Source organism: Pelodiscus sinensis, chromosome 2, assembly GCF_049634645.1.
Source record: "Pelodiscus sinensis isolate JC-2024 chromosome 2, ASM4963464v1, whole genome shotgun sequence".
Taxonomy (NCBI): Eukaryota; Metazoa; Chordata; order Testudines; family Trionychidae; genus Pelodiscus; species Pelodiscus sinensis.
In genome coordinates, this window is record NC_134712.1 from 240,357,361 (window position 1) to 240,383,878 (window position 26,518).

Genomic DNA, 26,518 nt, shown 5'->3' on the forward strand with positions numbered 1-26,518 from the left:
TTTACATCCCTAGTTGTGAGCACCTCCCTGTTTTGTTGGGTTCTTGCCTTGGTATATGATTGTAACTATTGAATATTAATGGTAACTTTTAAAAATTCTCTTAAGGCTCTTAATATGTATGTCAGCTGAGAGTCTATAGTATTCAATATGAGTAATATGTAATGAAAGTTGAACGGTCAACAATTCCTGAAAATGCAGTTAAAAATAGTAAAATTTTTACTTCTGCTGTTTTAAATGTGTCCAACAGATGGAGGTAGAACTTAATGAAACTTGCAAATACAGAAGAAGAAGCAGAGGGCTGGGATATCTAAGCTGTTTGCCAAATGTGCAAGACTGACTTGTTTGTTTCAGAATTGATAAAACTTGCTTTATTGAAAATTTCCTTTTAAATAAATTTAAAAAATTACAAAAAAGCACCTTGTGCTGATTAGGAAAGCCTTTCACTTTGATACTTCTCTGAGTTTGTACAATATTAATCTAAACCTGTAGTGTTCAACATGTTAGCAACTAGCCACATGTTGCCATTTGCCTGGTTGAGTGTGTTTAGTTCACTATAGGAGTAGTCAGAGGCAGCAGTTCAGGGAGGCAGGCAACTGGTCTGTTAGGAGCTGGTTTTTAAACAGGCTCCTCTTGTGGACTGGCTCCTTCCTGGCACCCTGCGCGGCTGCCTCTGATACGGAGGCAGCAGTGCAGGATGGCAGGAGACTCCAGAGCGCACTGGCTGCCGGCCTTGCCCCCGGGGACTATAAAATAGTTGAGGAACCGATAAGAATTTATGAGGTTACTTGACTATTCAATTAGCTGATATCTAATGTCCCTACAATGTGCCCAACAATCCTGTTCTTGGCCATTCCACACTTCTCACAGAACAGAAGATGTACCCTACATCCCAACTTGAGGATTCTCTGCTTCAGGCCATGATTTCTGTTTGATTCCAACACCTAGAAAGCTCTTGTTGAAGAAAGGTACGAGAGGGTTCTCTTGCACAGTAGGAAGTCCTTGACACGATGCACTTATCTGCAGAAATGGGTCAGGTTTCAGATTGGGTGAATGTCCCAACAAATTTTGACAACATCTGTGACTTCCACAGATTGCAGACTATGCTTTGACTCTAATAAGGTCAGGTCTATTTCCAAGTAAGAATGTTAAAAAGCTGGTAATTGGGTAATGGTGTAACCACTGAAAATTCAGTGGCTTTAAAGATGGCTCCCTGTGCGCACTGGCTGCCACCCGGCGCTGCTACCTTTGTATCAAAGGCAGCATAATAGTATGACAGTTGGCTCCTGCCTGCCATCCCCACTCCCAAGGAACTGATTGCCGCCCCACGCTGCTGCCTCTGTATCAGGAATGGGGCAGGAGCCTGTATATAACTGTTCACAGTAACCAATAAGCCCAGACTTATTGGTTTAACTGTGTTAAGTGATTATCCTATTACATCCCTATCTCTGTGTTCACCAGGCAGCAATAACAGCTTTCCACCAACGTGTAGAAGGGTATTCGTGCCCAGACACTTAGAGGTTCCTCAAGGGTGTAGTAAACCTCTTCTCTCAGCTTTGACTCTCAATGTGGAACTTAAACCTGGTACTGGAAGGACTTATTGGGTCTCCCTTCGAACCTATGGTTACCAGTTCACTGCTGTACTTATCAATGCAAACTGCTTTCTTGATAATGATTAGCTTTACCAGAAGACTAGAAGAGATTTCTGCTCTAATGGCACATCCTCACTAAATGGTATTTTTTCCTGACACGTTTATGCTCCAGTCCCGTCCAAAATTAATCCATAAGGTAACCTTCCTGTTTCACATGAAACAGTAGATTCACCTTTTAATCTTCTACCCTAAGTCCACCCGAGACAACAGGGGAGCTGTATTATATACACTAGATGTCAGGAGAACCCTGGCCTTCTGTCTGGATAGGACAGAGGCCTTCAGGAAGTCCCCTAGGCCAGTGGTCCCCAACCTTTCGGGGCTACTGCGTGTCCAGGGGCAGCGCTGCCCGCGCGCCTAGGGGTGGGGCTGGCCCAGATCATTTGGCCACTGCACTAGGCTTTTCTTTTCCATCGTGGAAAGATCCAAGGGCTCAGCAGTATCAGGCCAGAGGCACTCTAAATGGGTCACAAGTTGCATCATATGGCGATTTCAGATTTGCAGCTTGACCCTTTCAGACTCTGTTCATGCAAAATCCGCAAGGTCAATTTCATCTGTCGCCTTCAAGAATATCTGTATCTCAGAGATTGGCAAAGTGGCCACATGTGCTTCAGTCCACACTTTTGAAGAACACTATATAATCACTGTGTACTTGACAGTACTGTTATTGATCCAACTCCACAGTCCTGGTCCTCTAGAAGGGGTACCATTTGGGAGTCACCTACAGTGGAGCATCCCTGGGAACATTACTCAAATAAGTTACTCACCTTGTGCAATAACCATGGTGGTTTGAGATGCGTATTGCTATGAGTGGTCCACAGCCCAGCCCACGCTGTCTACTTATGAATTCTTGTCTATGACAGGGAAGGAACTGAGAGGGGCTTAGCCCATGCATGTTGGCTAGCCTTATGGTGCAGTATGCAGAGGTAGGCCTGCGCAAGCATTCTAAGAGACACTCTTATGAAAGTTCTCTAATTAGCAGTGCAGGGATGCAAGCACACCTACAATGGAGCATCCATAGGGACACACATCTTGAAGAGCCCTTGTTACTGTCCAAGGTGAGTAACTTATTCTTATGGTAAGAAAATATATTAACTGATTCTATAAAGAAAAATCATCAGACTGAAAATTCAATGGAGAGCAAGCTATGGTTGGTTAGAAGGGCTCAGTCAGGATACGTCTAGACTGCACGCCTCTTTCGACAGCGCGTCTAGATTACAACCAGTTCTGTCAAAAAAGCAAGCTGCTTTTTCGACAGGAATGTAGATGCTCTCTTTCGAAAAAGCACAGTTTGCATGTAATAGCGCCTTTTTTTGAAAGAGTACTTTCGAAAAAAGCGTTATTCCTCGTAAAACGAGATTTACTGCTGTCGACAAAACTGCCGCGTTGTCACTGTCGACAGAATGCGGCGGTAGTGTAGATGCAGGTATAGTTTGGTCGACAAAAGGCAACTTTTGTCGACAAAACCCTGTAGTCTAGACACACCCTCAATGTCTTACCTATTTTGTTAGATGACTAACTTATTTTGATGTTAAAATATAAACCAGTGGTTCTCAACCTGTTTAACACTGTGGGATGCACTCTATTTATTTATGTGGGCTGCATCCACATATATACTACCTGGATGGCCATGAGGATAACACATGGGCCACAGCTGTGTGCTGATTGGTCCACAAGCAGCCTGCAGATTGTGGGTTGAGAACCACTGATATATGCTGTTGCCCTGTAACATTTATTTGAGAAGTATGGAAAAATCATTTCTGCTTTGTACAATGACACTTGTGGGATCATTAATACCATTGTACAGGTTGGACCTTCCTGGTTCAGTACCCTCAGGACCTGAGCTGTCCCAGACTAGGGGAGGGTGGTGCTCCCTTGCTGACTGCTCCACTCCTGGGCTTCTTTCCCTGGGGCTTCCTGCATGCTGCTGGACCCACTAAAACTGGCCCAGCATGGTTTGTTGCCCACAACATACCTTGTTGCCCACCCCCTTCCCCAGGGTCTCTCGGGGCTCCTGGTGGGGACTGTTCGGCTGCTGTCAGTCTGGCTGCCACAAGGTATTCTCTATGGTTCCCAGCAGGGGGCACCTGGCTGCTGTTGGCCCTGCTGCTGCTGGGAGTTCCCCAGCCATCCCGTCCCACTGCTAGGGCTAGCCCTGCTTCAGATGGGGGTTTCCCAGGGTTCCTGGCCAGGACGCCACTCCACGTGGCCTTGCTAATGCTGAGGATTCCCCAGCCCAGGCACGTGCTCCCTGGCTGCTGCCTGACCCTGCTGATGCTGGGAATTCCCTGGCTGGGGCTGGGCCTCCCTGGCCAGTTCCTAGCCCTGTTAATGCTGGGAGTTTGGGACCAGAGCAGGGGTGCCCCAGGTGCCTCTTGACCCAGCCAGAACTCACCTGTTCCTGCGTTGCTCTGGGGCTCTTTGGTTCAGCAACATCCTTAGCCTTGCTGGACCATGGATGTTGCCGGATCAGAGAGTCCCAGATTTAGGAGGCTGAACCTGTAAATTGTTTCCCTTTTACAGTAACTGATGTAAGAGTTGAATTTCTACTGAAGCGATATTGAACATTGTGTTTCATAGCAAATGGTAATTGTATAACAACATTGTATAGTAAATATAAGCAAGTATATAGAAAATATCTTACAGAAGACTTCTGGTAATGGTAATGTTGAAACAGGTCATCTAAAATACATTTTTTATTTTTGAAATTACAGTTATTGAGAATAGCAATGTTTCAAGGACTGAGTTATATTTCTATCCTACAGTAGTTTTCATTTGATGTGTGGGTGGGTATATAGTTTACCTGTTACTGTGGTGTGCTGGCACTAGTAAAATAGAGAACAAAATTTAAAAACCCATTTTAAAAGACTGAGGTTTTTCCCTCAGCTCCTTACTTTAAACATCATTATGGCATGCCTACTGTCACTCTTCTTTTGTTGTTGGAAGGCTTAATCCTGTGTTCTACACGTTGATGTGGTCTAGATGAGATCTTTAGGGCTTTTCTAGGTCTACATTTATTTCTGTGTTATAAAAGTGTTTAAGATCTGAACTCAAGCTGTTACTTAAGGAATGGAATGTCAAAGGTGACACTGCCATACAAATTCTTGCCCCAGAAGCCTCATTCTGGGCACCTTCTGTTTTATAACAGTTCTTCTGTGGAACAATATAGTCCATTGGAGAGTTGGTTCCCCAGCCTATTTGGGAGATCTAGAATAGGATTTTGAAGAGCATGCTAAATTGGAGGAGGAGGAGGTTGGAAAACATGCAAAGCCCTGGAGTAATGTTTTCTTCTCAGCCTATGTTTCTTAAATGAGACCCCGTACACTGAACCAATTGCAGCTACTTTGTGGCTTCAGTTTTCATTCTCAACTGAAATGTGTGTGGCAGTAGTCAAGTTTATTGGTGACCCTAGAATGCGTAGTGTGTGAGTAAGTCAGAACTTCATAAGGAGGAACATAGTGTCCTGTCTAGCTAGAGATGCGAATAGTGGAGAACTATGCAAAATATCTCTGGCATTTTGCAAAATGTTGATTATTGCATAGATGCCCAAGACAGAGGTCTAGTGTGGGGCTGGGCAAAGTAAGATTTGCAGGCTGGATCCGACCTGGCAAGCCACTGGATCCAGTCCATGAGAACCTTTGCCGGCTCCCTGCCTGCCCCACCCCACCCCTGGTTGGTACTCAGTAAAGCCAGCCATGGACCATGTGTGCGTTGAATGCTAAGAACTGGAGGGGGGGGGGGCGGGTAAGAGGCTTCTCATGCTGCCCCTGCCCCCAATAGCTCCCATTGGCCGATTTCTGGCCAATAGCAGCTGCCTGTTTGCAGAACAGGCAGGATGTGAAGTGCCCCTCCCCCTGGCTCACAGTAGCAAACACGGCCCCTGCAGCTGCTCTGAGGATATACAGGGGCGTGGAAAGCAGGGACCCTGGCTAAGGAACCTGCTGGGCTTCTGGTTGGAAACCACTCAGGTAAGGTGTCCCAGCTAGAACTTGCCTCTGACACTCCAGCTTCTCTGTCCTCCAACCTTCTGTCCCCCTTCTGCACCTCTACCCATGTAACCCAGACTTTGTGAAACCCTGCTCCAGCCCCCATACACCTTCCCAGACACCGCTGCACCCCCTCTTGCATCCCTCTTCCCGGTCACAGCACCCTCACAGACTCTTTACCTCACTCCACTGTCCCTGGTCACAACCCAAATCCCTGCACCCCCTCCTACACTCCTGCTCCAGGTTACAACCCCCTCCCAAACCCAGCACTGCTTCCTCCTACACCTCTCCCTTAGGTTAGAATCCTCTCCTGCACCCATACCCATCCCAGACCTGCATCCCAATCTTCTGTTCCAGGTCACAACTCAGATCCCTGCACCTCTACCCTAGCTCACATTCCCCTCCCAGACCCTGAACCCCAATCCACTGCCCTCCACCCAAACTCCCTTCCAGATTCCATACCCCTATTCTTTTCCCTAAGCTCCCTTCTGTATCCAACTACCATGCCAGACCCCTCTATTTCTCCTCTATTAATATAACACTGCTCTACAGCCAAAATGCTTCTGAAATAAATGTAGTCAAACTTAACTAATTCTGGGTCACTGAGAAGGAAAATGATGCTTAAAATTGTTGATTGGCTCTAGTTTTCAAGATATGCTATTGGGTCAGTATTTACGACCCTTGACTTGCGAATGGCGGAGGATAAGTGAGTTATAAAGGGAAGGGATTTAAACCAGAAATGACTAAAATACATCTTTGACTGGATCTATGAATAAATCTATGACTGGGTTTGGACAGTACTTGCTTTTTAGGCAAAACAATGAATGATGCAATCTGAAGCTGGTATTGTGTCATACATTATATGAATTGCATCATGTTATTCCTAGAAGTCATGAATGATGCAATCATAACGAAGCTTATATCACTCTGCTGAACAAATTGCCCTATATCAGCTCTAGAAATCATACAGTGTCTTGCTCTCTTATTTGTCAGTGTTTGATTTTGCAAAGGGACACATTTCTGTTTAGTCAAAGTGAGCAGAGATGCCTCGTACTTGTGTGAACAGTGCAGATAACTTCTGCTATGTTTGTAGTGAAGTGACTTTTGCATCACAAAAGCGCAGTATGACCACTATGGTTAAGAAAGCCTATCACCTGTATTTTGGCTGCAAAATTGGAGATCAGGACAAGAGGTGGGCCCCACACATATGCTCAACACTTGTGCAACAAATCTTCGCCAGTGGTTGAACAGGAAAAGGAAATCTATGCCTTTTGCAGTGCCAATGATTTGGAGAGAGCCAACTGATCATACCAGCAATTGTTACTTCTGCATGGTGCCTCCAGTTGGGAAAGGTGTGTCAAAGAAGAAAAAGTGGACTGTGCATTATCCAAACATTCCATTAACTATACGCCCAGTACCCCACGGAGAAGGACTGCTGGTTCCTGATGCACCAGAATCATTCTCACTTGAGTCAGATGAGGAAGAGGATGAAACTTCTGGTCCTGAACCATCAATATCACAGGACCCACATTTTCTCCCATCCTCCTCCTCTGAACCACACCTAATAACACAAGGTGAACTGAATGACCTTGTCAGGGATTTGGAATTACCCAAGAGTAAGGCAGAGCTGTTGGGCTCCAGACTACAGCAGTGGAATCTCCTGGCAGGTGATGTTAGGGTTTCCATGTTCCGTGACCGTCAAAAGGATCTTGTCCCATTCTTCTTCATGGAAGGTGATCTTGTAGCCTGTAACAACATCGATGGTGTGATGGCAGCCCTCAACATCGTTCATGATCCAGATGAATGGAGACGGTTCATTGATTCATCGAAGACGAGTCTTAAAGCTGTTTTGCTGCATGATGGCAATGTTTTGCCATCAATTCCAGTTGGTTATGCAATCCATATGAAGGAAGCCTATGACAATATGAAATAACTTTTGAGGTGCATAAACTATGACCAACGTCAGTGGTAGCTTTGTGGCGATTTGAAGGTTGTTGCTCTCTTGCTTGGTCTGCAGACTGGATACACAAAGTACTGTTGTTTTCTCCGCGAAAATGGGATAGTCGTGCAAGAGATTCCCACTACATCAAGATAGATTGGCCACTCCGACAGTCATTGGAGCCTGGGAGGAAAAGTGTTCAGCATCCACCACTTGTTGAATCAAGGAAGATTTTGTTACCACCCTTACACATCAAGCTGGGTCTGATGAAGAACTTTGTCAAGGCCACGGACAAAACACAAGCAGCTTTCAAGAACCTCTGTGGAAAATTTCCAAGGTTAAGTGAAGCTAAGATAAAGGAAGGTGTCTTTGTTGGTCCTCAGATTCGTGAATATCTTTTGAGATGATGCATTTGACCATGCACTGCATGGCAAGGAAAAGACGGCATGGAAAGCCTTCCAGTTAGTGGCAATAAATTTTCTTGGAAACATCAAGGCAGACAACTACAGGTTATTGGTGGAAAATCTCCTCAAGGCATACAAAAGCCTTGGTTGCAACATGTCACTAAAGATACATATTTTGCGCACTCATCTATATTTTTTTCCACCGAACTGCGGAGCAGTGAGCAACGAGCACGGCAAGCAATTTCACCAGGACATTGCAACAATGGAGAAACGCTATCAGGGCAAATGGAGCTCATCAATGCTTGCAGACTATTGCTGGACAGTGACAAGAGATGCTCCATTTAATGAATACAAGAGACAAGCCAAGAAGCGCCGAGTAGACACTGAATAGGACTAAACTATGTACATAATAGTTTTTTACCTTTTGTTTCATAATAAATTTTATTTATATAACCCTTTTGCTGATTTTTAGAGTGTTACATAAACAGGACAGGTGAAATAGTATCATGTAAAGCAACCATAAACACATGAAAAGACCTCGGTTTACAATTTATGATTAAAACTCTACTATCTACACAATATACATAGATGTAAAATGTAAAAACTTAAATATCTTGGAAACAGTAGCCAATCAGTTGTTTTAATTGTCATATTTGAATTCAGCACATCCAAATACATAATAAATAGCACATTTTATCTCTGAAGCAGACGACTTCTAAAAAATTGTAGACCAGTGTAATGGAAGCATGCCGGCCCTCGACCCCTTACCACATTTTTGGAGTGTCCCCTCCCCCATCAAAAATATTGCCCACCTCTGCCCTGGTCTAGGGTAATATCTTCAGCTCTTCCATCAGTCCCCTCCTCTGTCTTGGCTTCGTTTTCTTTTAGCCAGCAGTTGATTTCAGTGAGACATGGGTAAAATGGCAATATCTGCATTTGATGTAGAGATGGTGTTGTCTGTGTATTGGTAGCATTAAAGTCCATGTTGTGCCTCAGTCCCCTCTAAAGGGAAGAATTGGTGAGGGAATAGAACTGAGCCTTCCAGGAATCAGTGTTGAGATGAGACTTCATACATGAAATTCCTATTTTGTATAGACCTCTTAAAATGATAATGCTGCTCGAGATTGTACCATATTAAGGTATAATCTCTTCAAGTTTCATAGATTAAGCAATTCTGGGTTACTATTTGATGTCGAATGGAATGCTTCAAAGAAAAGCTCAGTATTCTGCAGGAAATGGAGTTAGATGTCAGCAGGTGGCACCTTGGAACCAGTATGGTGCTGTTGGTTAGAAAGGTGCTTGAACACTAAGCTAATTGGGTTTAGATTTACAAAGGAATTTAGGCCTGTAAAGATGCAGGTAAGTGTTTCTTAGCGGAGTTATAAAAGTACTTGAATTAAGTGTCAAATTCCCATTGCTTAGGCAACAAACACCATGTCCCCTGGATAAAATTAATACATTTTAAGAAACTATTTTTATAGTGTAAAAATCCCTGGTCACTCTTCACAAAAAAGAGTGCTGTAGAAAAAATAATTTTTGTAATTGCAGTCTGCCTTCAAAACTATCCAGCTGTTTCAGTTAAATAAGGCAATACTTACTTTTGGCTTAAAATTTCAGGGAATTGAGGGTGTTGCCTTTCATTGATGGGTCATGAAATCTTATGTCCATGTAAAATCTTCATTTACTTTTATATATAAATTATTACACATATTGTGTTTCTATCAATATAAAGCCCGCCTAGTTGAAAGGCAGTTCAGTAATGTTAGGAATTTTAATAAGTTTTAATTTAAGTTTCTTAAGTTTCTTAAGTAATATAAACATTTTCTTTTTATTTTAGGATTGTGGAATCTTGCGTCTCTTTTTTCCAATCTTTGTTTATTTGTGTTGATGCCCTTTGCTTTCTTCTTTCTGGAATCAGAAGGATTTGCTGGCTTAAAAAAGGTAGGCCAATATATTATTTGTGGAATTATTAATGCATAAATACCACGTCCCAAAATTATAATTACAGAATCATCGGGCAACTCATGATTTTTTTTTACAGTGAGACTGTAAAGGGGAGCATATATAAACTTTTGATTTTACTGCAGTTACATACAAACTGGTACAGTATCAAAATATTCAATGGCTTCTGTACAGCTCAGACCACTCTTATGGGCTAGTTTCTGTGCATATATTTTATTGTAATGAGTTCATTACATAATTTATTAAGTTACTTAGGCTCAGTTTGCACTAAAAAACATTGAGTAGCTAATTCCCCCTTTGGAGCTCACCTTTGCAGGTATGCAACAGCAAGCAGGCATGACTTCCCTTAGGGAGGGATAGCCATACTGCCTGCCCTGCACACACCCTTATAATGGTGGTTCATCTGTATAGTATATGTATTGTATAACCCTTACTTCTGTTTGGTATTATTTATTAAATGATTTAAACTGTGCTCAGCATTGTGCAATGTATAATATATAGAGAGTAACTGCCTTGAATAATTTAAGATATAAGCAGTATACATAAAGTGGGAAGGAGATTTCTAGGGTTCTTGTGGCTCTTCTTTGAGTGATGTCCCCATCAGTGCTCAACGGTTAGTAATGGGTCACCCTAGAGCCGCAGATCAGAGCTTTTGCAGTAGTTGTGAGTTGGGCTGCGCGAGAGGCGCCTTGTGCCATTCGTGCCTGGGCACCTCGCGCACGCGTGGCTCAACCCTCCCCCTTCATTTCCTTGCTTACCATCCTTGGTCACAGACGCAGCTCCTCTCTTGTCTTAGGCATTTGTTCTCCTCATGTAGTTAATTAAGGATTTCTCATAGTTTTTCTTCTAGTTGATTGTTCAGCAGTTAGATTTTCGTATTCCAGTTGCCTGTCTACAAAAATTTTTTTTAGTTTTTGAGGGGACTGTGGAACAGTGGTGGCATTATCTGAGGCAAGCTGCCTCATGGTGGGTAGTCTCCCTCCTGTTTTTTCATTCCCCCATTTAAAAAAAAAAAAAAAAAAGAGAAATCAGAAGATGAGAAGATGACACAAAGAAGAAGGCAGGAAAGATTAACTGCTGCCCAGAAACCTCCTTGGAGGCCCACAACTTCAATGCAATGCTGGCCTTACTGGGGTTTAAAAAGTGTGATGCATGCTGAGACCTCATGCCTGTTTCCAATGGCCACTCGTTGTGTATTTGTTGTCTTGGGGAAGCTCACGTACCCCCAAAATATCAGCATTGTCACAGCCTCACGGCAAGAGCCAGAAAAGATAGGGAGCTTTGGCTCCCCATGATTCCATTTGAAAAGGTCATGCAGCCTTCTGAAGAGTCACAGCCACCTTGACCTCTTGTGGAGGCTGCTAAGAAAAGGGCTGCTTCTTCCTTGCCCCAGAAACTATTGAAGAAGAGAGCCTCCCTTGTAGGAATGTTAAATATCGATTAATTAACTAATCAAATAGTTGATGGGATTTCCATTGACTATTCGATTAGTCAATAAGGACTGGCGCATGTTCTGCCGTTATAATGTACAAGAGCCTCTGTTGGGTCTCTCGTACATTTCAAAGATTGAAGTGCTGTGTGGAGCCCGGGGCCAGCTGGGAACCCTCCACTGACCCCAGGCTCCATGTGGGCACTTCTGCTTTGAAATGTACAAGAGCTCCTTCTGGGGCTCTTGTACATTTCAAAGAGGAAGCGCCACCGCTGTGCCCCTGCCCCGTCCCATGGAGCTGGAGCTGGGGGGGGAGGGGAAACAGGCTTTTAAGCTGGCTCCCCCCAGCACTCTCCCCCCTCCCCCCGCCCCCGCTTGCTGCCTCTGTGTGATAGAGGAAGCAAGGGGTCTGGAAAGCGATTAATTGATTAGTTGCTTACATCCCTATTCCCTGGTGAGATCTCTTCCTCCCACCCCATCTCCTAAAGTAAGTAAAGGAGATGAACCCTGCACCTTTGGTACTGCAGTGCTGAGACCATCCACCGGTACCACTTCTGCCACTTCCCTTAACATTTTGGTGCCGACCCAGTCTTCCTCTGCACCAGATAGGTCCTATTGGGAAGCCTCGGCACGAGAGCCAACATCAATCCAAGATCTGGCGCCAACAAAAATCTCTGCACCGGCACCTAAACAGCCACTCTGCAGACGATCAGTGACGTCTTCCACTGTATCAGCATCGGCCTCAATGCTGCCTCCCTCAGGAGCCCAGGCGCCAGGGGAAGACGTTCCCCATGATGATTGCTCAGCACTACCGGGACCCTCTTATGTACTATCAGCACGGGACAGGAATGGCAGACAATATGTTTCTCTCCCTCCATCTAGGGAACCGTCTCTGTGGCATTTTCACTCTATATTTCCCCATACTATGTGAGGTCTACAGTACTGTCTGAGCACACTGGATTTGGGGAAGAGGACCAAAGAGTGTTTTTTCATCTCAATATTCCTCCCCTACTACATCTTGTTACAACTAATCCCACCCTGAGGCCCTGACTGGTCTAGTGGTGTGGGTGTGTGTGTATGCAAAGTCTCCTCCCCCCATCGCGCGCATGGCACCAGACGGAATCACCAGTTGTTCAAAACTGCTGATGGCTCCTTCTAAAACTCCTCCCTGGCATCGTGGGGGCAGGGACTGAGAGATTTTTGCATGCTCCCTGCCCTTCATGAGAGCACATGAAATCTCCCTCACCCCCCACACACCTTGGGGCACGCAGTGTGTAGAGGGAACCACCCCTTCTGCCTAGGCCCAGCCCCTTCCGGGCTTGGAGTTGGCTGGGAACGATTGTCAAAATTGGTGAGGTGGCCCCCCCTTACAAATATTATTGCCCACCCTGTTATAATTAATTAGCTATACTGCTTGTTCATGTCAGCTCCAATAACTTGTGTGCATGTTGCATGCACAGCTGTTGGAAAACTTTCCCTCAACTGCTCCTGTCAGGTTGGCTGTGGAGCCCCCTGGAGTGGCACCTTCATAGGATATAGGTTCCTGTTATCTGGTGCCTCCTCAGTTCCTTCTTGCCACCAGTGACAGTTGCTGGAACTGCGGTCGCTTGTCTGGCTGTTGACAAGCCAAAAGGGGAGGACCGTGATAAGGTATGTGGTTGTGATGGGTCGTCTGCCATACCCTGGCCCTATAAGGGTTAAAACCCAGCCTGGGAGAGGGCTGGAGTGGTGTGGCTGTGGAGCCAGTAAATGTGGTAGATGGAGCATTTTAGGGCCCTGCTGAGGGCAGTATAAATAGAGGCTCCTAGAGGGATGTTGAGAGACTCACTCTTGCTCCAGTGGTGGAGCAGGAAGGACTTAACTGCCAGGGAAGCTAGAGACTTCCTGACCCAGAGCGGAGCTGGGGAAGCTCTGGCCAGGCAAGCTCCTTGGCTGCAGGGTCTGAAGCAAGGCCTCAGGTTATTAAAGCTGCGGGGGGAAAGGAGGGGTTGCCAAGGTAAGCAAAGGGAGCAGGTCCACACCCTTCTGCCAATGAGGAGTGGCCATTTCAGACTGCAGTTTGCCTCTGTGGTAGGGACTAGATGACGACTGGTAGTGAGTCACTAAGGAAAGTGGGTTTGGGGGTTCCCTGGGAGGGAGGACCCCAGCATGTGGGGGCAGTGCAGCAGGTCAGTACCCAGGAGGGGAGGACACCATTGTCTGGGAGGGATGCGGGTCCTAACATAAAGTGGTAGAGGATAAAAGTTAGCAGCAGGCAAGACATTGGCCTGAAAGGGGTGCTCCAGGGTTGAAGAGCTAATTCCCAGAGCAAGAGTCCAGCAAGAGGTGCCATGATGGTGAGGCCTGCCGTGTTACTGTGGTCAATCACAAAATATAGTTATTCGGCCTGTAAATGATGCCTATGTCAAAGTAAAACAAAAGACAGGACTATGCAGCACTTTAAAGACTGACAAGATGGTTTATTAGGTGATGAGTTTTCGTGGGCCAGACCCACTTCCTCAGTAATAGTATTACTATTACTATGTCAAAGTATGCATTTTTCATCCAAAAAGCGGCATGCCTGTTTCTCAGATTCACAGAATAGATAACTGTACTCAGAGACCTTGTGAACTTCAACTTTACCATGAACTTGTTGAGTCATTGCAGGTCTAAAATGGCTCCAAGCTGATGGGTGGGGTCGAGGCACCAACAGAGGACATAGGGAAGAGGAACAGATTCCATTCTGTTTGTTGATGTAATACATGGCAGTAATTTTATCCATCATAACTTCCATGTACTGTCCTTGTAGCTGGGCCACGATAGAGAAAACCAGCTTGATCTACTTGCCATCCAGAGCAGCAGAAACTGCCCAATTTTCTGCTCCTTCTAGAAACCCAGCACAGGCTTCATACTGGACACACAGTTGCTATCCTGGAAAGGCTGCCTGTTGTATGCCTCTTCTTTGATCCCTCTCATGCACAAGGGACAGGGTGGAGATAATTCTGGTGGCCTCAATGATACTGGTACACCATGTTCTTGGAGCTGCCAGTGGATGCCCTGATCACATTGCCTTACGTCCCCAACCTAGGACCAAAGTCAGCTCAGGACCACAGTCATTTTCAACACCCCAGCCACTAATACCTCCACCTCATGACCTGGAAGCTTCATGGCTGAACTCTATGGAGCTTCTGTGCTTGGAACCAGTAAGGGAGGTCTTACTCAGCAGCATGAAATTCTCCACTAGGGCCACATATCTTGGAAAGTTTACTTGCTGGCATGACCAGCACCACGCATCTCCATTAGAGATGCCTATACCTCGCATGCAGTGTTCCTTCTAAGCTGCAAGGCCGCACAGCTTCACAGGTGATTAATCAGCCCTGCTCAGTCAGTGGCTTAGGACTATGAATGGAGCTGATTGACTGGGAGGGACTGATTAATCAACTGTGCTACTGTGCAGTTTAAAGGGAACACCGCTCTCATTCTAGAGTACCTTCTGCACCTTAAACAGCAAGGCATGGCTGCATCATCCATAAAAGTACACCTTGCTGTTATCTCAACTTTCTCCCTAGAACAGGGCTATTCAACTTTGGAAGTTCCAGTGGCCACAATGATACTCGTGGCACATGCCGAGGGCCAAAACTTAAGTGTGGTTGCATATAGCAAATATATATGCAAATAGCTTCTTTCACACTGATGGGCATGAATGCAAAGATTAAGGCAAGACTATACAACACCGCAGGCTGCATTTAAGTTAGTTCTGCTGATATTAATAAAATGCAATATTTACCCAATTTCCACCCATGTAACAGAACTTTTAACAAGCAATGACAGTTCAGGAATTTAACGACTAAAACACAGAAGACCATTGTATTGGCTACTTTTTTTGTTTTGGCTCCCACCTATCGGCCGCGTGTTGAGCCCCATGTAAACCCAAACTGCACCATGGGCTGCGGGCTGCATGCGGCCCACGTGCCACGTGTTGAGTAGCCCTTCCTTAGAAGCATCTGAGTACTCCATCTTTGCTAACACCATGGTTGGCCAGTTCTTCAAGGGATTGGAACAACTATACCCTCAGATTAGACAGCCTTTTCCTGTGTGGGAACTTAATATGGTCCTCTCCAGGCTAGAGGGGGCCCCCATTTGAATCACTGGTGACTTGTTCCCTTCTCTGTCTGTTGTGGAAAGCAGTATTCCTGGTCACCATTATATCAGCAAGGAGGTTAAAGGACCTTACCTCAGACCCACATAACATGGTCTTCCACAACGATAAAGTGCAACTCACCTGCCTTTCTTCCTAAGTTTGTGTCAAGGCTTCCCTTGTCAACCGATCCACATCTTGACTCACGCCCTGTGCCAACAATCAGCTGAGTTGGCACAGCGTGGCAGCCATTTTTATTTTAATGAAGCCAGGGATATTTAAATCCCTGCTTCATTGACTATGTCAGGTAGCCTATTTTACATGCCTCTGTCGGCAGAGGCATGTAGTCTAGACATACTCACCGTGTGCTCTCACCCAGCATGCTAGAGATGATGCAGCCTTTGGCACAGTGGTGCTGCAAATAGCAAACCCACGAACTCTGACCCTGCCTCTTAAGTTCCTGCTTGGGAGTCATCTGCTTGGGAATCTACATGAGGAAGCTCTCAAAGAAGAAAAAACAGTTACTTACCATTCATAGCTATTGTTCTTTGAGCTGTGTTGCTCACGTCCCTTCTAAGACTGAACCACCTACCCCTTTGTTGGAGCAGTGCTGGCAAGAAGGAACTGAAGTGGTGGTGGGTCATCAGGGTTCTGTGTACTGCGCCATTGAGGTGTGACTCCAGGGGACACCTGAGCTAACCAGACAGGTATTAATAGGAGAAAAAACTTCTAGCTACTATGCAAAGTGTGTGCACACACACAACTAATCAGAATGGACTTGAGTGACACATCTCAAAGAACAACAGTTACAGAATAAATAACCGTTTTTTATTTACTCAGACATATAGTAGTACTAAATGTATTTTGTCCTCATTTAGTTAACTTTGAACGTTTTGTTCTGTTGGATTTAGTTTTGTGATTGTGTACTGGTATGTTAGCCTTTAACATATGTGGCAACAACAGCCATGTTGTCTCTGTACATGCTTTTGTGCTGAAATAGGATTTTTATGTGTGTGTTTGAACACTGAGGGTTTTCCTTTGGTTGATGTTACATTGCAAGTTGTGGCATAGCCCATAGCTAGCGAGTTGGTTGGCACTATTTGTATGATGAATAATTTTCCTATTTAATATTTTGTTACAGAAACCTTTACAATCTTTTTCAATTTAAATCACATTGATACAGATTGGTTTATTTTTTAACTCTCCCCTCCTCCCTCCAAATTACTGTGGCTTTTTTCCTCCCTAAGTGTATCTTCAAAATGGCACATGGCCCCTCTTATAGGCTTCTATTGATTCCCCTGGGCAACAGTTTTAAAACAAAACAAAACAGCCATTTGCGTATTGCACAGAGATGGAGATACGGAAATTAACTACTCACCATGGACGGATGCAGTACATGTACTCAAAATCAAACTAAACATGATTCTCTGCCTAGTTTTTAATTAAATCACTATGTTAATTCAAACAGGACATTTGAGGCCTAAGGGGGTTGACTATGTCCCTTTTTAAAGGTCTTAAATGGCCTTTCTTCTCTTCCTTACTACAGTGTGGTTTCATTTTATTGCAGCTATAGCTTTCTCTATGTTCTTTATTTTTCTATAGCTCTAGACAGTAGGAAAACAATTGTAAAAAGCTAGCAATACTAGAATGTATGTTGGTTCTCAGTAAATAGAGAAGTTATGCCATTTGTCAGCTTACTTTGCGGTATGTGTCACAATGGTCAATGCTAAAACCAGAATGTTACACTATTCTGCTACATAAATTGCATGAAGTTGACAGTGTTTGTTGTTTTAGTCACCTGCTCAAATATTACAATCTTTTCTATATTTGTTTAAATTCTCTTCCCTTCTGAAGAAGTTGCCTACTCTAATGGAAGAATGTGCTTAGAGAGGTCTTTTTTTGAGACACTCCTCACTCTTTGTTGTTTATCACTGTTTATCCATCACACTAGAATACTTCTGTAGGGTAGAGTAGTTGCTTTCAGTCATGTCTCCTCATGTCCAAAATAACTCCTTCCCTCATCTTGCCTCACAAAAAGAGACATGAAATATCTGAATCTGTCTTAGAATGTGTGTCTACAGTTAACAGTAGTAAAGCTTCCAGGTGTGCCAGCGCAGTATGCATTCAGTATATGTGCATACTGATGTTTGAAGTGGTTATGCATTTTGAAGAGTAGGTAGCTGCTCTAACTTTACCTTTGTGTTATGGTTTATTTTGATGTCACTTCAATTTAGTTGAGTTTCATATTTGAAGTTCAAGAAAAAGATGTTCAGGAGTAATTTACTCGTAAGAAATTCTAAATGGTGAACTTCTGTTCATCACAGTGACAAACTAATATTTAGTTATTGCAAAATCATAATTGTATACTTTTTAAAGTCTTTATGGTGTACTTTACCTTAATACCAATCTTTGTACTTGAAGTCATGGCATAAAGTTTAACATGAGCGACAGCAACATCCTGACCAATTATCCAAATTATCCAGACATCCCAAAATGTTCAGAACACAGTGCAAAGAGTCTGTGGATTAAGAGGTTAACTCCTAGAACATCAAAAGAAGTGCTTGATAATAAAAGCAAATAGTACAAAAATTTGAGGTGACTTCCTTGCTTAATTAATTAGATAGACCAGGTGGAAGCGAAGAGGCCAGTGCTGGTGCTCAGAATGTCTATAAAGCTGAGCAACATGACAGCACAATAGAGGAGGAACAAAGATTTTTTTAATATACTTCTATCCTGTGTCACAGTTTGAAATTGTCCTGGTTTATGTCCCTTTTGGCAAACTTACATAAAAGTGACCCTGTACTGTATTTTATGACCAGATGACTTTTTCCCCCCAGTGGCTAATTTGTATCAGGCCTCCATCTTAAAGAGACACAGAAATGAGTAGGAAGTCCAAACCAGCTTGTCTCAGTGAGCTTTCATTGCATTCTTTCATTATTTTTGCTCGTTTTTGCCACTGATCATCCATAAATTCTTGAAATGAGTGATTAAGGAAGTGCTGCTTAGTGTTAGTGGCACATACACATTCTTGGTATGGTCTCTTTTTTTCTTTTTCTTTTTCTTTTTTCTTTCTTTTTTTTTTTTCTTTCTTTCTTTTTTTTTTTTTTTTTTTGGTGGGTGAGAGGAAATCGTGTACTGCACAAACTAAAAGGAAAACTCCTGCTGGGAACCTTTCAAGGAAATTTAACTTGCATAATGTTTTGATCTTGGTGTTTATTACAGAAAATAGAGTAATATTTCACCAGGTATTGTTATGTGTCAACTAGTACCCCCATCTTTGTCAATATCTTCCCCCCCAAAGCTTCAGTGAAGCTTATTTTAATAGTACATCTTAAAAAATGCAGCCGTTTATTCTTATGCTTAAGATAGGCAAAACATATTGGCAAAACAGCAGCAATATGTTAGTGCCTGCTAGAATGTCTATAGTATCGTCAAGCCCTATTTCTGCTACCTATGTAATTTGGTCCTTCTAAAATCATTAATAAAAATTTAGTATATAGAATCCAGTCCAGATGTAAATTTTAAAAGGAAATTTATAATATGTTTCTTGTCATTACTGTTAATAATCAGGAAGAGGTTTTTAGAGCACAAATTTTAAAATACCTGAAACACAAAGCCAAAAGTAAAGACCCATAGTTTGCATTTAGGCATTTAAAAATTAAACTCAGAGAATCGAATATAGCTCAACAAATCTTATTTTTCTGTTACTTTTCCCCGCTCCCAAAAAAGCAGTGTACTGCAACTTGTTCAGAGGGTGTAATGTGCAACAACAAGTTTTCCTGTTATTCAAAAACATTTAATAGCACTAATTTATAAATAGCAAGGACCCTTTCTAAGTTACGTTAATTTTTCAACTAACATTAAATTCATACAGCATCAAAAGAAAGTAATTTTTCTCTTTGAGGCTATTAATCTCTGGTGCTTACATTTTGCAGTCCACAGGTTGCTTTATTGGAGATCTCAGCCAAACCAAACCACAAAATAGCAAGTTTGGAGATGAGTGTCAGTCTTACCTTTCAACTTTATTACTTTTTTTTTTGAATGGGAGTGGGAATGCGAAATCTGGTTTAGTCACACCCTTGGTTATTTTTAAAACAGAGGAATGTTCCAAGGCTTGCTTTATGTATCAGTAGGATTCACTGGATTAATTATGTAGAATGTAGGAGTACTATAAAGTATTTATGTTCTTCAGCACTTTCCTTGAGGCTTCCATAATTGTAACTGATGGTTTTGATTTGAAGTATTTAACCACCGTTATTATCAGTTATATTTTCATAGGTAAGATATTACCACAGGTCAGGCAGCAAAAAATATTATAGGGAAAACTGTCAATTCTGTTTGTGTTTTTAGCTGTAGAAAAATTGTAACAACATCACTGAAAATAAGCTTAACTCTGATATTGGCACACCCTTGAATGAAATCCATATTTATTTTATTAGATTGTTATTTTACTTGATTTTTCCGGAAAAATTATTTGAGGTTGGAAGAAGAATCTTTGTTTATTTAGAAGAAGCATTTTGCTTCACATTTTATGACTCCAATACCCACAAGCAACTGTGAGTAATGGTTCACCAAATAGCTGTGAGGTGCACTGTTAAGAGTGTGTGTTTATTTGGCATTTAAGCTCATATTTATTTGGCTATAAAATCATTCAGCATGAACTAAATCTTTAGTACTCTGATCTTAGTGAAATGTTTACTAGTATGTAACTGAATTATTTTACATTATATTGCAACCCATTTACTTGTTCCATTAGTAGCACCAGAGACAAAAGTTGTTTAATCAGTCACATCAAAGGTAGCTGTGTTTTTTAGGAGGGTACTTTTGACATGAGCTAACATCTGAAGTTCAGATATCAGGTCAATTTAAAAAAAATATCTTCAGTAATTAAAAATCACTTGGCTTAAAAATTTTCATTAATTTTTGATAAGGAATGAGATCCTGATTAAGCTTCTAATTTGTAAGGTAGAGTCTAGTATTCATTTTTCTATTAAAATAAAAGTATATTTAAAATTAACTGTTAGCCAAACATGTAATCAGTGGTTTTGAAGATAAACACAATGTAGATAGTTCCAGACCTTGCAATAAGCATGGTGCCATGTTTTGGCTTTGAATTCAAACATTGCTGCTATTCGCATCTCAAACCAGAATGTGGCTTATAATTCATAGTATTCATCTTAATTGAAGACTCAACTATTTAAGCATAGTAATAGCTTAAGAGGTGGGAGGAAATGGAAGGTGAGACATTGCAACGTACGTGGTAAAGCTTGTTGCAACTGTAATTTAGACATTTCATTGATCAATTACTATTGATGTGTTTAATTTATGATTATATTTAAACTTCTGAGTCACGTGAATCTTAAATGTTTAGAATATTCATAAGTTATCTCCAGGATGTCTTTTAAATGTAATACATTTCCTCTCATTGCAGCCTTCCTTTCAAGCTTTAAATTTTTCCTCAGTGACCCCAGAGAGAGCATGGAAGGACAAGCACTTTCTCTTCTGGTGTTTAAGAAAAAGAAACATATCACTGGATAATCAGTCTCCTTATGTTCAAATGTGTCCTGAGGACACACAGCTACCATGATGCCAGTGTTTGTGTAAAGAAGGACATGTTCTAGGCCAAACATGTATTTGAGTAATGGAGATATTTTCTTATTTAGTAACAGAATATTGGTATGTATTTATGGAGTAGAAGGTGTTGTCTGCGCTGTTGTCCTACATTTTTGAATGGCTCCAGCTGTAATGCATTGCCACCTCTCTCTTAGGCCAGGTCTTCATTAACGGGGACGGTTGAATCAAGATACACAACGCCAGCTGCATTAATTACATAGCTGAAGTTGACATACCTTGATTTGAATTTCCCTGCTGTTCCCATAGCAGGAGGTCGATGGGAGCAAATGCCCCTGTCAGCTTCCTTTACTCCTCATGGGAGCAGAGTACTGCCACCAGCGGGGTGTCCTCTGAATTCGATTTAATGGGTCTTAATTAGGCCCACTATATTGAACTCCAGAAGATCATCGCAATAACGTCGATCTTAAACTGACTCAGTAGCTAAGTTTGTAATAAGTTTGTAATAAAGTAACTTTTTAAAAAACTTAATTTATTTAAATAAGGAGTATTTTGTTTAGCTCACAGGCTTATGTGAAAGTATTAAAATTGATATTTGGGCCTACAGCTGTCTCCTTTGGAATAGCTTGCTTGCTGTTTGTTATTTTTCCTCAGCTTTGAGGAGGGGGAGAATCCAGAAGCATTCTTGTTTTGTGGTTTTCTATATGCTTTCTTTCTAATTTTATTTCAAAGAAACTCAACTCCCAGTGTTATAAACTTACATGTCAAGCTTACTTTTGTAAGCAGAAGTTGCCATTTACCTCACATGAAAGTGATTGCATTACTTTTCATCCAAGCATGTGAAATTGCTTTTGTGGTGACATGTAAAAGGATTTTTTATTGTGTGAACATTATTTTCATAATAAAACAAAAGGAAGCAACTAAGAAAAATGTTTAAAATATCAGATTCCTATTCTAAAAGTCTTAGGATGTCTTTCACTTAGATCCATAGTTCTCAAAGTTTAAATATTTGGACTTTTTCCCGAAGAGCTGCATTATCTGTATCGGATTATAACTGAACTTTCCTGTTCTGGATTTACCGTTTCATGTTATACATATATGGAAAGGCAACCAGCTGCAACACTAAGGTAGTTATGTAGACTCCAACTTCTTACGTTTGTCTCTCTTATATTTTCTTTTATCTTTCTGTCACTCTCTTCAAGTGACATACCCTTATAGTTGTATAAGTTGGACGAGTTGCTTCTAATTTCCTTCTGAACTATAGAGTCACATTTTAAAGATGTGGAAATTGACGCAAAGATTAAGGCTCTGACTACACTAGAGAGCTTGCATTGATGCCCTAAGCCAAGGGGTGAGAGCTTACCAATGATTTAATAAATCCACCCCTAACAAGTGGCTGCAGCTATCTCAGCAGGAGAAGCACTCCTACCAATCTAGCAATGTCCACACTGATTTGGTGTAATTATTTAGTTGTTCAGGGGGTGCCTTATTCATATTGCTTTGTGATCTAAGTTATACCAGAGTAAATGATAGTGTAGTTGTAGCCTATATGTATCCCTCTAAGATTTTTCATCCGTGAGCGGAGTGAGTTTGATTTTGTGCACCCATATTGAGGTCATGTGTGCTTGTTCGGATGTATGCCACAAAAATTCATATTTAAACATGAATCTTGTTACTTCTGAAAAAATAACTGTTTAATACATTTTATTAGTTTTTATTCAGTATGAAACACAACTTTCACCCTATTTTCCTTTTAATTAAAGTTCATTTGAAGAATACTGCTTTAGATTTTCTAAACTATGAAATGTTCTAAAACAAAGAAAATAATTTTAGGCTAAGCCTCACATGTATCACAAATGCAAGTTTCAGTTTCCTTTCCTCTGTAGAGAGCTTGCTTTAATTCTTGTCACTATCAAAATGTTTACAGGAGATCTACAATGTGATCTAGAAATTTATCTTTAAAATAGCACATTTCATTTTATTTAACACAGATATATAAAACAAACATACAAGCGTCCCCCCATGGTGATCCAAAAATTCCTCAGATACAACATAAGAAAAGGGATAACACGAGTTTAATGTCGTACTATACAAAAGGCTAAATTGTAGCATTTAGACAATGGACTGCTGTAGCAGTAGTGCATATCAATTCTACACCACAGGGTAATCCTGAAGGATCCAGTGTGCTAGGCAACAATGTAGATTGCATCTGGTATAGCCTGATCTTCCTTGAGCTTGGCTTATTTTGCAAGGTATTTATAGGACCATAGCTCACTTTTTCAAAATGATCTAGAGTTTGAGGTACATTTTTTGCATTTGTTTCAACATAGTAGGAAAATTCTGAATTAGAAAAAACCCTGTTAATAGAAGTCTTAGAATCAGATGAGCCACATCATCCATCTACAAGGTTTATTTTACTCTCATCTGCTCAAACACGTTCCATATTGAGGTCAGACTGAATGGTAAATGGTCAGTTCCATGAGACATGAGTGTGGGCCACCCCTTTTCCTTCACTGTCTCTCATGGGAATATTCCATTGATTAAAGTTGTGTGAAGATATTATATAAAAAACAATTAAGTTAAAAAGACTTTGGCCAAAAACACATATATAAAGTATACTTTGGACAAAAACAAGCCAATAAAATATACATAGAAGAGAACCATATTTCAGTCATCACTTGAAAGCTTTTTAGGTGCAATAAGGTGCAATCCATGCACTGCGGCCTCAGCCCCAGCTCCAGGAGCAGCTGCCCCCCCTTGCAGCTCTGGCTTTGGCTGCCAGAACAGCTGTCACATGCCATGCAGCTGTGTCTCCAGTCCTGGCCACCAGAGCAGCCGCCACCACCTGCCACATAGCTGTGTCTCTGGCCCGGGCCACAGCCATTGGAGCAGCTGCCACTGCCTGCCATGCGGCTCCGGCTCTGCCCGTCTAGGGCCACTGGAGCAGCTGCTGCCCACCACAAGGCCAGCAGCTCCAGGCTTGGGGAAGGACTGACACTAGGGCCAGGGCTGTGTGGTGGCTGCCCTGCTGCTTCTTGGGCAGGGCAACCACCTGCCACGCAGCCTTACCCTGGAGCAGCTGAGCAGCCACTGCATGACTCTGCTAAGGAGGTGGGTGGGTCTCAAATTTGTGATGGCCGTGCACCTTACAGGGAACACTGGTGAGGAGCGAGGTAATCCTGGTCATCAGTTCTCCCTGGCTACCCCATCCAAGATGACTGAAGGAAACATCTAAGAGTGAACTAAGGCAAGGCTTTCAAGTCTGTGAAAACTTACCAGGATAACTTTGAGGGTGAGATAATATACTAAAGAGACTAGTTACATTTAATAAGTTTAGCTTGTGTGTTTATTTTGTTTAGTAACCTACTTTGTGCTGTCAGCTATGTTTAATGATCACTTAAAGCCTATTTTTTATATTTAGTAAAAATCACTTGTTTATTAACAAACCTAGTGTAAATAATTTATGGGGGAGGGGAAGCAACTGTGCACATCTCTCTTTAAGAGGGTGAACATGAGCTTACCTCATATAAAACTTTATACAGAGCAAGACAGATTTATCTGGGATTCAGGTCCATTGAGGCTGTGCATTTGGGTGCTGACGAAAGTCCCTTTAACTGAGTCTTCCCAGAGCTGACCAGTTAACCATTTAAATGGCTACGCTATTACATCCCTTTGCTCCAAATGCCTGAATCTTGTCACCTGCATCTACTGGTAGACTTCAAAGACTAACGGTAACAAAAGTCAAGACTGAAAAATGGAAGGGAAAGTATCTGTAGCTACTGTTTGGTAAAAAGCTACAGTATTTAATAACTTAATGAATAGTGAACAATCAGGATAAAGAGTTGCTTTTGTTAAGAGATTAATCCTTTCAGCTGATAAAGGTGTTAGTTGTCACAACAATACAAGATCTCCTACAGCCCTTCCTTAGATATCAGATGAATGTTTCTAAAGAGGCTCTAACAGTAGAAATCTTATATACTTTGGCTGTGTCTAGACTGGCCAGTTTTTCCGGAAAATCAGCCGCTTTTCCGGAAAAACTTGCCAGCTGTCTACACTGGTCGCTTGAATTTCCGCAAAAGCACTGACTTCCTACTGTAAGAAATCAGTGCTTCTTGCGGAAATACTATTCTGCTCCCGTTCAGGCAAAAGTCCCTTTTGCGCAAAGCTTTTGCGCAAAAGGGCCAGTGTAGACAGCTCAGATTTGTTTTCTGCAAAAAAGCCCCGATCGCAAAAATGGCGATTGGGGCTTTTTTGCGGAAAAGCGCATCTAGCTTGGCACGGAAGCTTTTCCGCAAAAAGTGCTTTTGCGGAAAAGCATCCATGCCAATCTAGATGTTCTGTTCCGAAAATGCTTTTAACGGAAAACTTTTCCCTTAAAAGCATTTTCGGAAAATCATGCCAATCTAGACGCAACCATTAATGAAAGATTGCTAGAGAATGTTCTACAGAGTTAAACTCTTTTGTCAGATCACCTTTTAAGTATTGCCCATCTTTCTCTATAAAATGAGAGATCTGCAGTTAAGTGGAGATGTAACTTCTACACAATCCAAATCAAAAAGAGGGAAACGCTACCTTTCAGACAAGCAGTATTACATATTTTGAGTGCAGGTGTTACTTTAAATATTAGGTCCCTTCTTATCCAATTTGGGGAAAGGGAGTGGAGATGAACCCTTATCTGGGATTCCACTTCCCAAATTCTCTCTAGCTGGGTTGGATGCTGGTTTACTCTCTGAGCCCAATACATATGGCCACAACAGGTAGCACTGCATACACCCAGGCACACAGTATAGCTACATGTTTTATTCTGCAAAGGACTCTGGCTCAATGGCTGAAGGTCATTAGGCACTTCTGTCTCATGCCCACATCTCTCAAATGCCCTTGAGGTATAACCCCAATCACTGACAAACAGACAGCTACACAAAAGGCATGTTTTTATTGATAAATAGGTGGGCTGGAAGGGGCACCTCTAGCCTGGAGCATCCCAAACCAGAACAGGCCCCTGGGGGTCCTTAGAAGATAGTTTGCACTGCAACTCAGTGTCTTGCTAGCTCCCCAAAGAGCTTTCTCCAAGCTCATTGGTTCCCATAGGCCACAGCAGCCCTCGTGTCCCTCTGGGCTTAGTCTCTGGCACAAGTCATTGTGCTGGACTCAGTTCTTCTTTCTTCCTGCCAGGTGCTGTTTCCACCACTGGCCCTTGGCTTTCCTACCCTTCCCCGCCAGCCCCTTGCCACTTCCCAGGCGCTGGCCCCTGTGCATCTTGCCCTTGTTCACAGCTGCTTTGGCGTCCTCCTCACACAGCTGCTTGTTAATGGCATGGGTTAGGTCAAGTGGTGGCTTCTTGCTGCCAAGGCCCCGCAGCAGCAGCGGCTGCTGGCTCTTCTCGGCTGCCAGCTCGCTGATCAGTGACTCGAAATACTGCTTCCTGCTGCCCCAGGGTGAGGGTGTGGTGGGCTCCTTGGGGAGC

General features: G+C 42.5%; 1 protein-coding gene across 4 annotated transcripts in view; it reads left to right on the forward strand.

Moving 5' to 3' along the window:
* The window catches only part of LMBR1 (limb development membrane protein 1), a 139,585-nt gene that overhangs the window by 43,234 nt on the left and 69,833 nt on the right, over window positions 1-26,518 (forward strand). For all 4 annotated transcript variants that reach the window (XM_006129337.4, XM_006129336.4, XM_025187879.2 and 1 more), the window contains one exon: window positions 9,813-9,916. In XM_006129337.4, coding sequence (XP_006129399.2) covers window positions 9,813-9,916 — 104 coding nt within the window. The remainder of the gene's footprint in view (window positions 1-9,812; window positions 9,917-26,518) is intronic.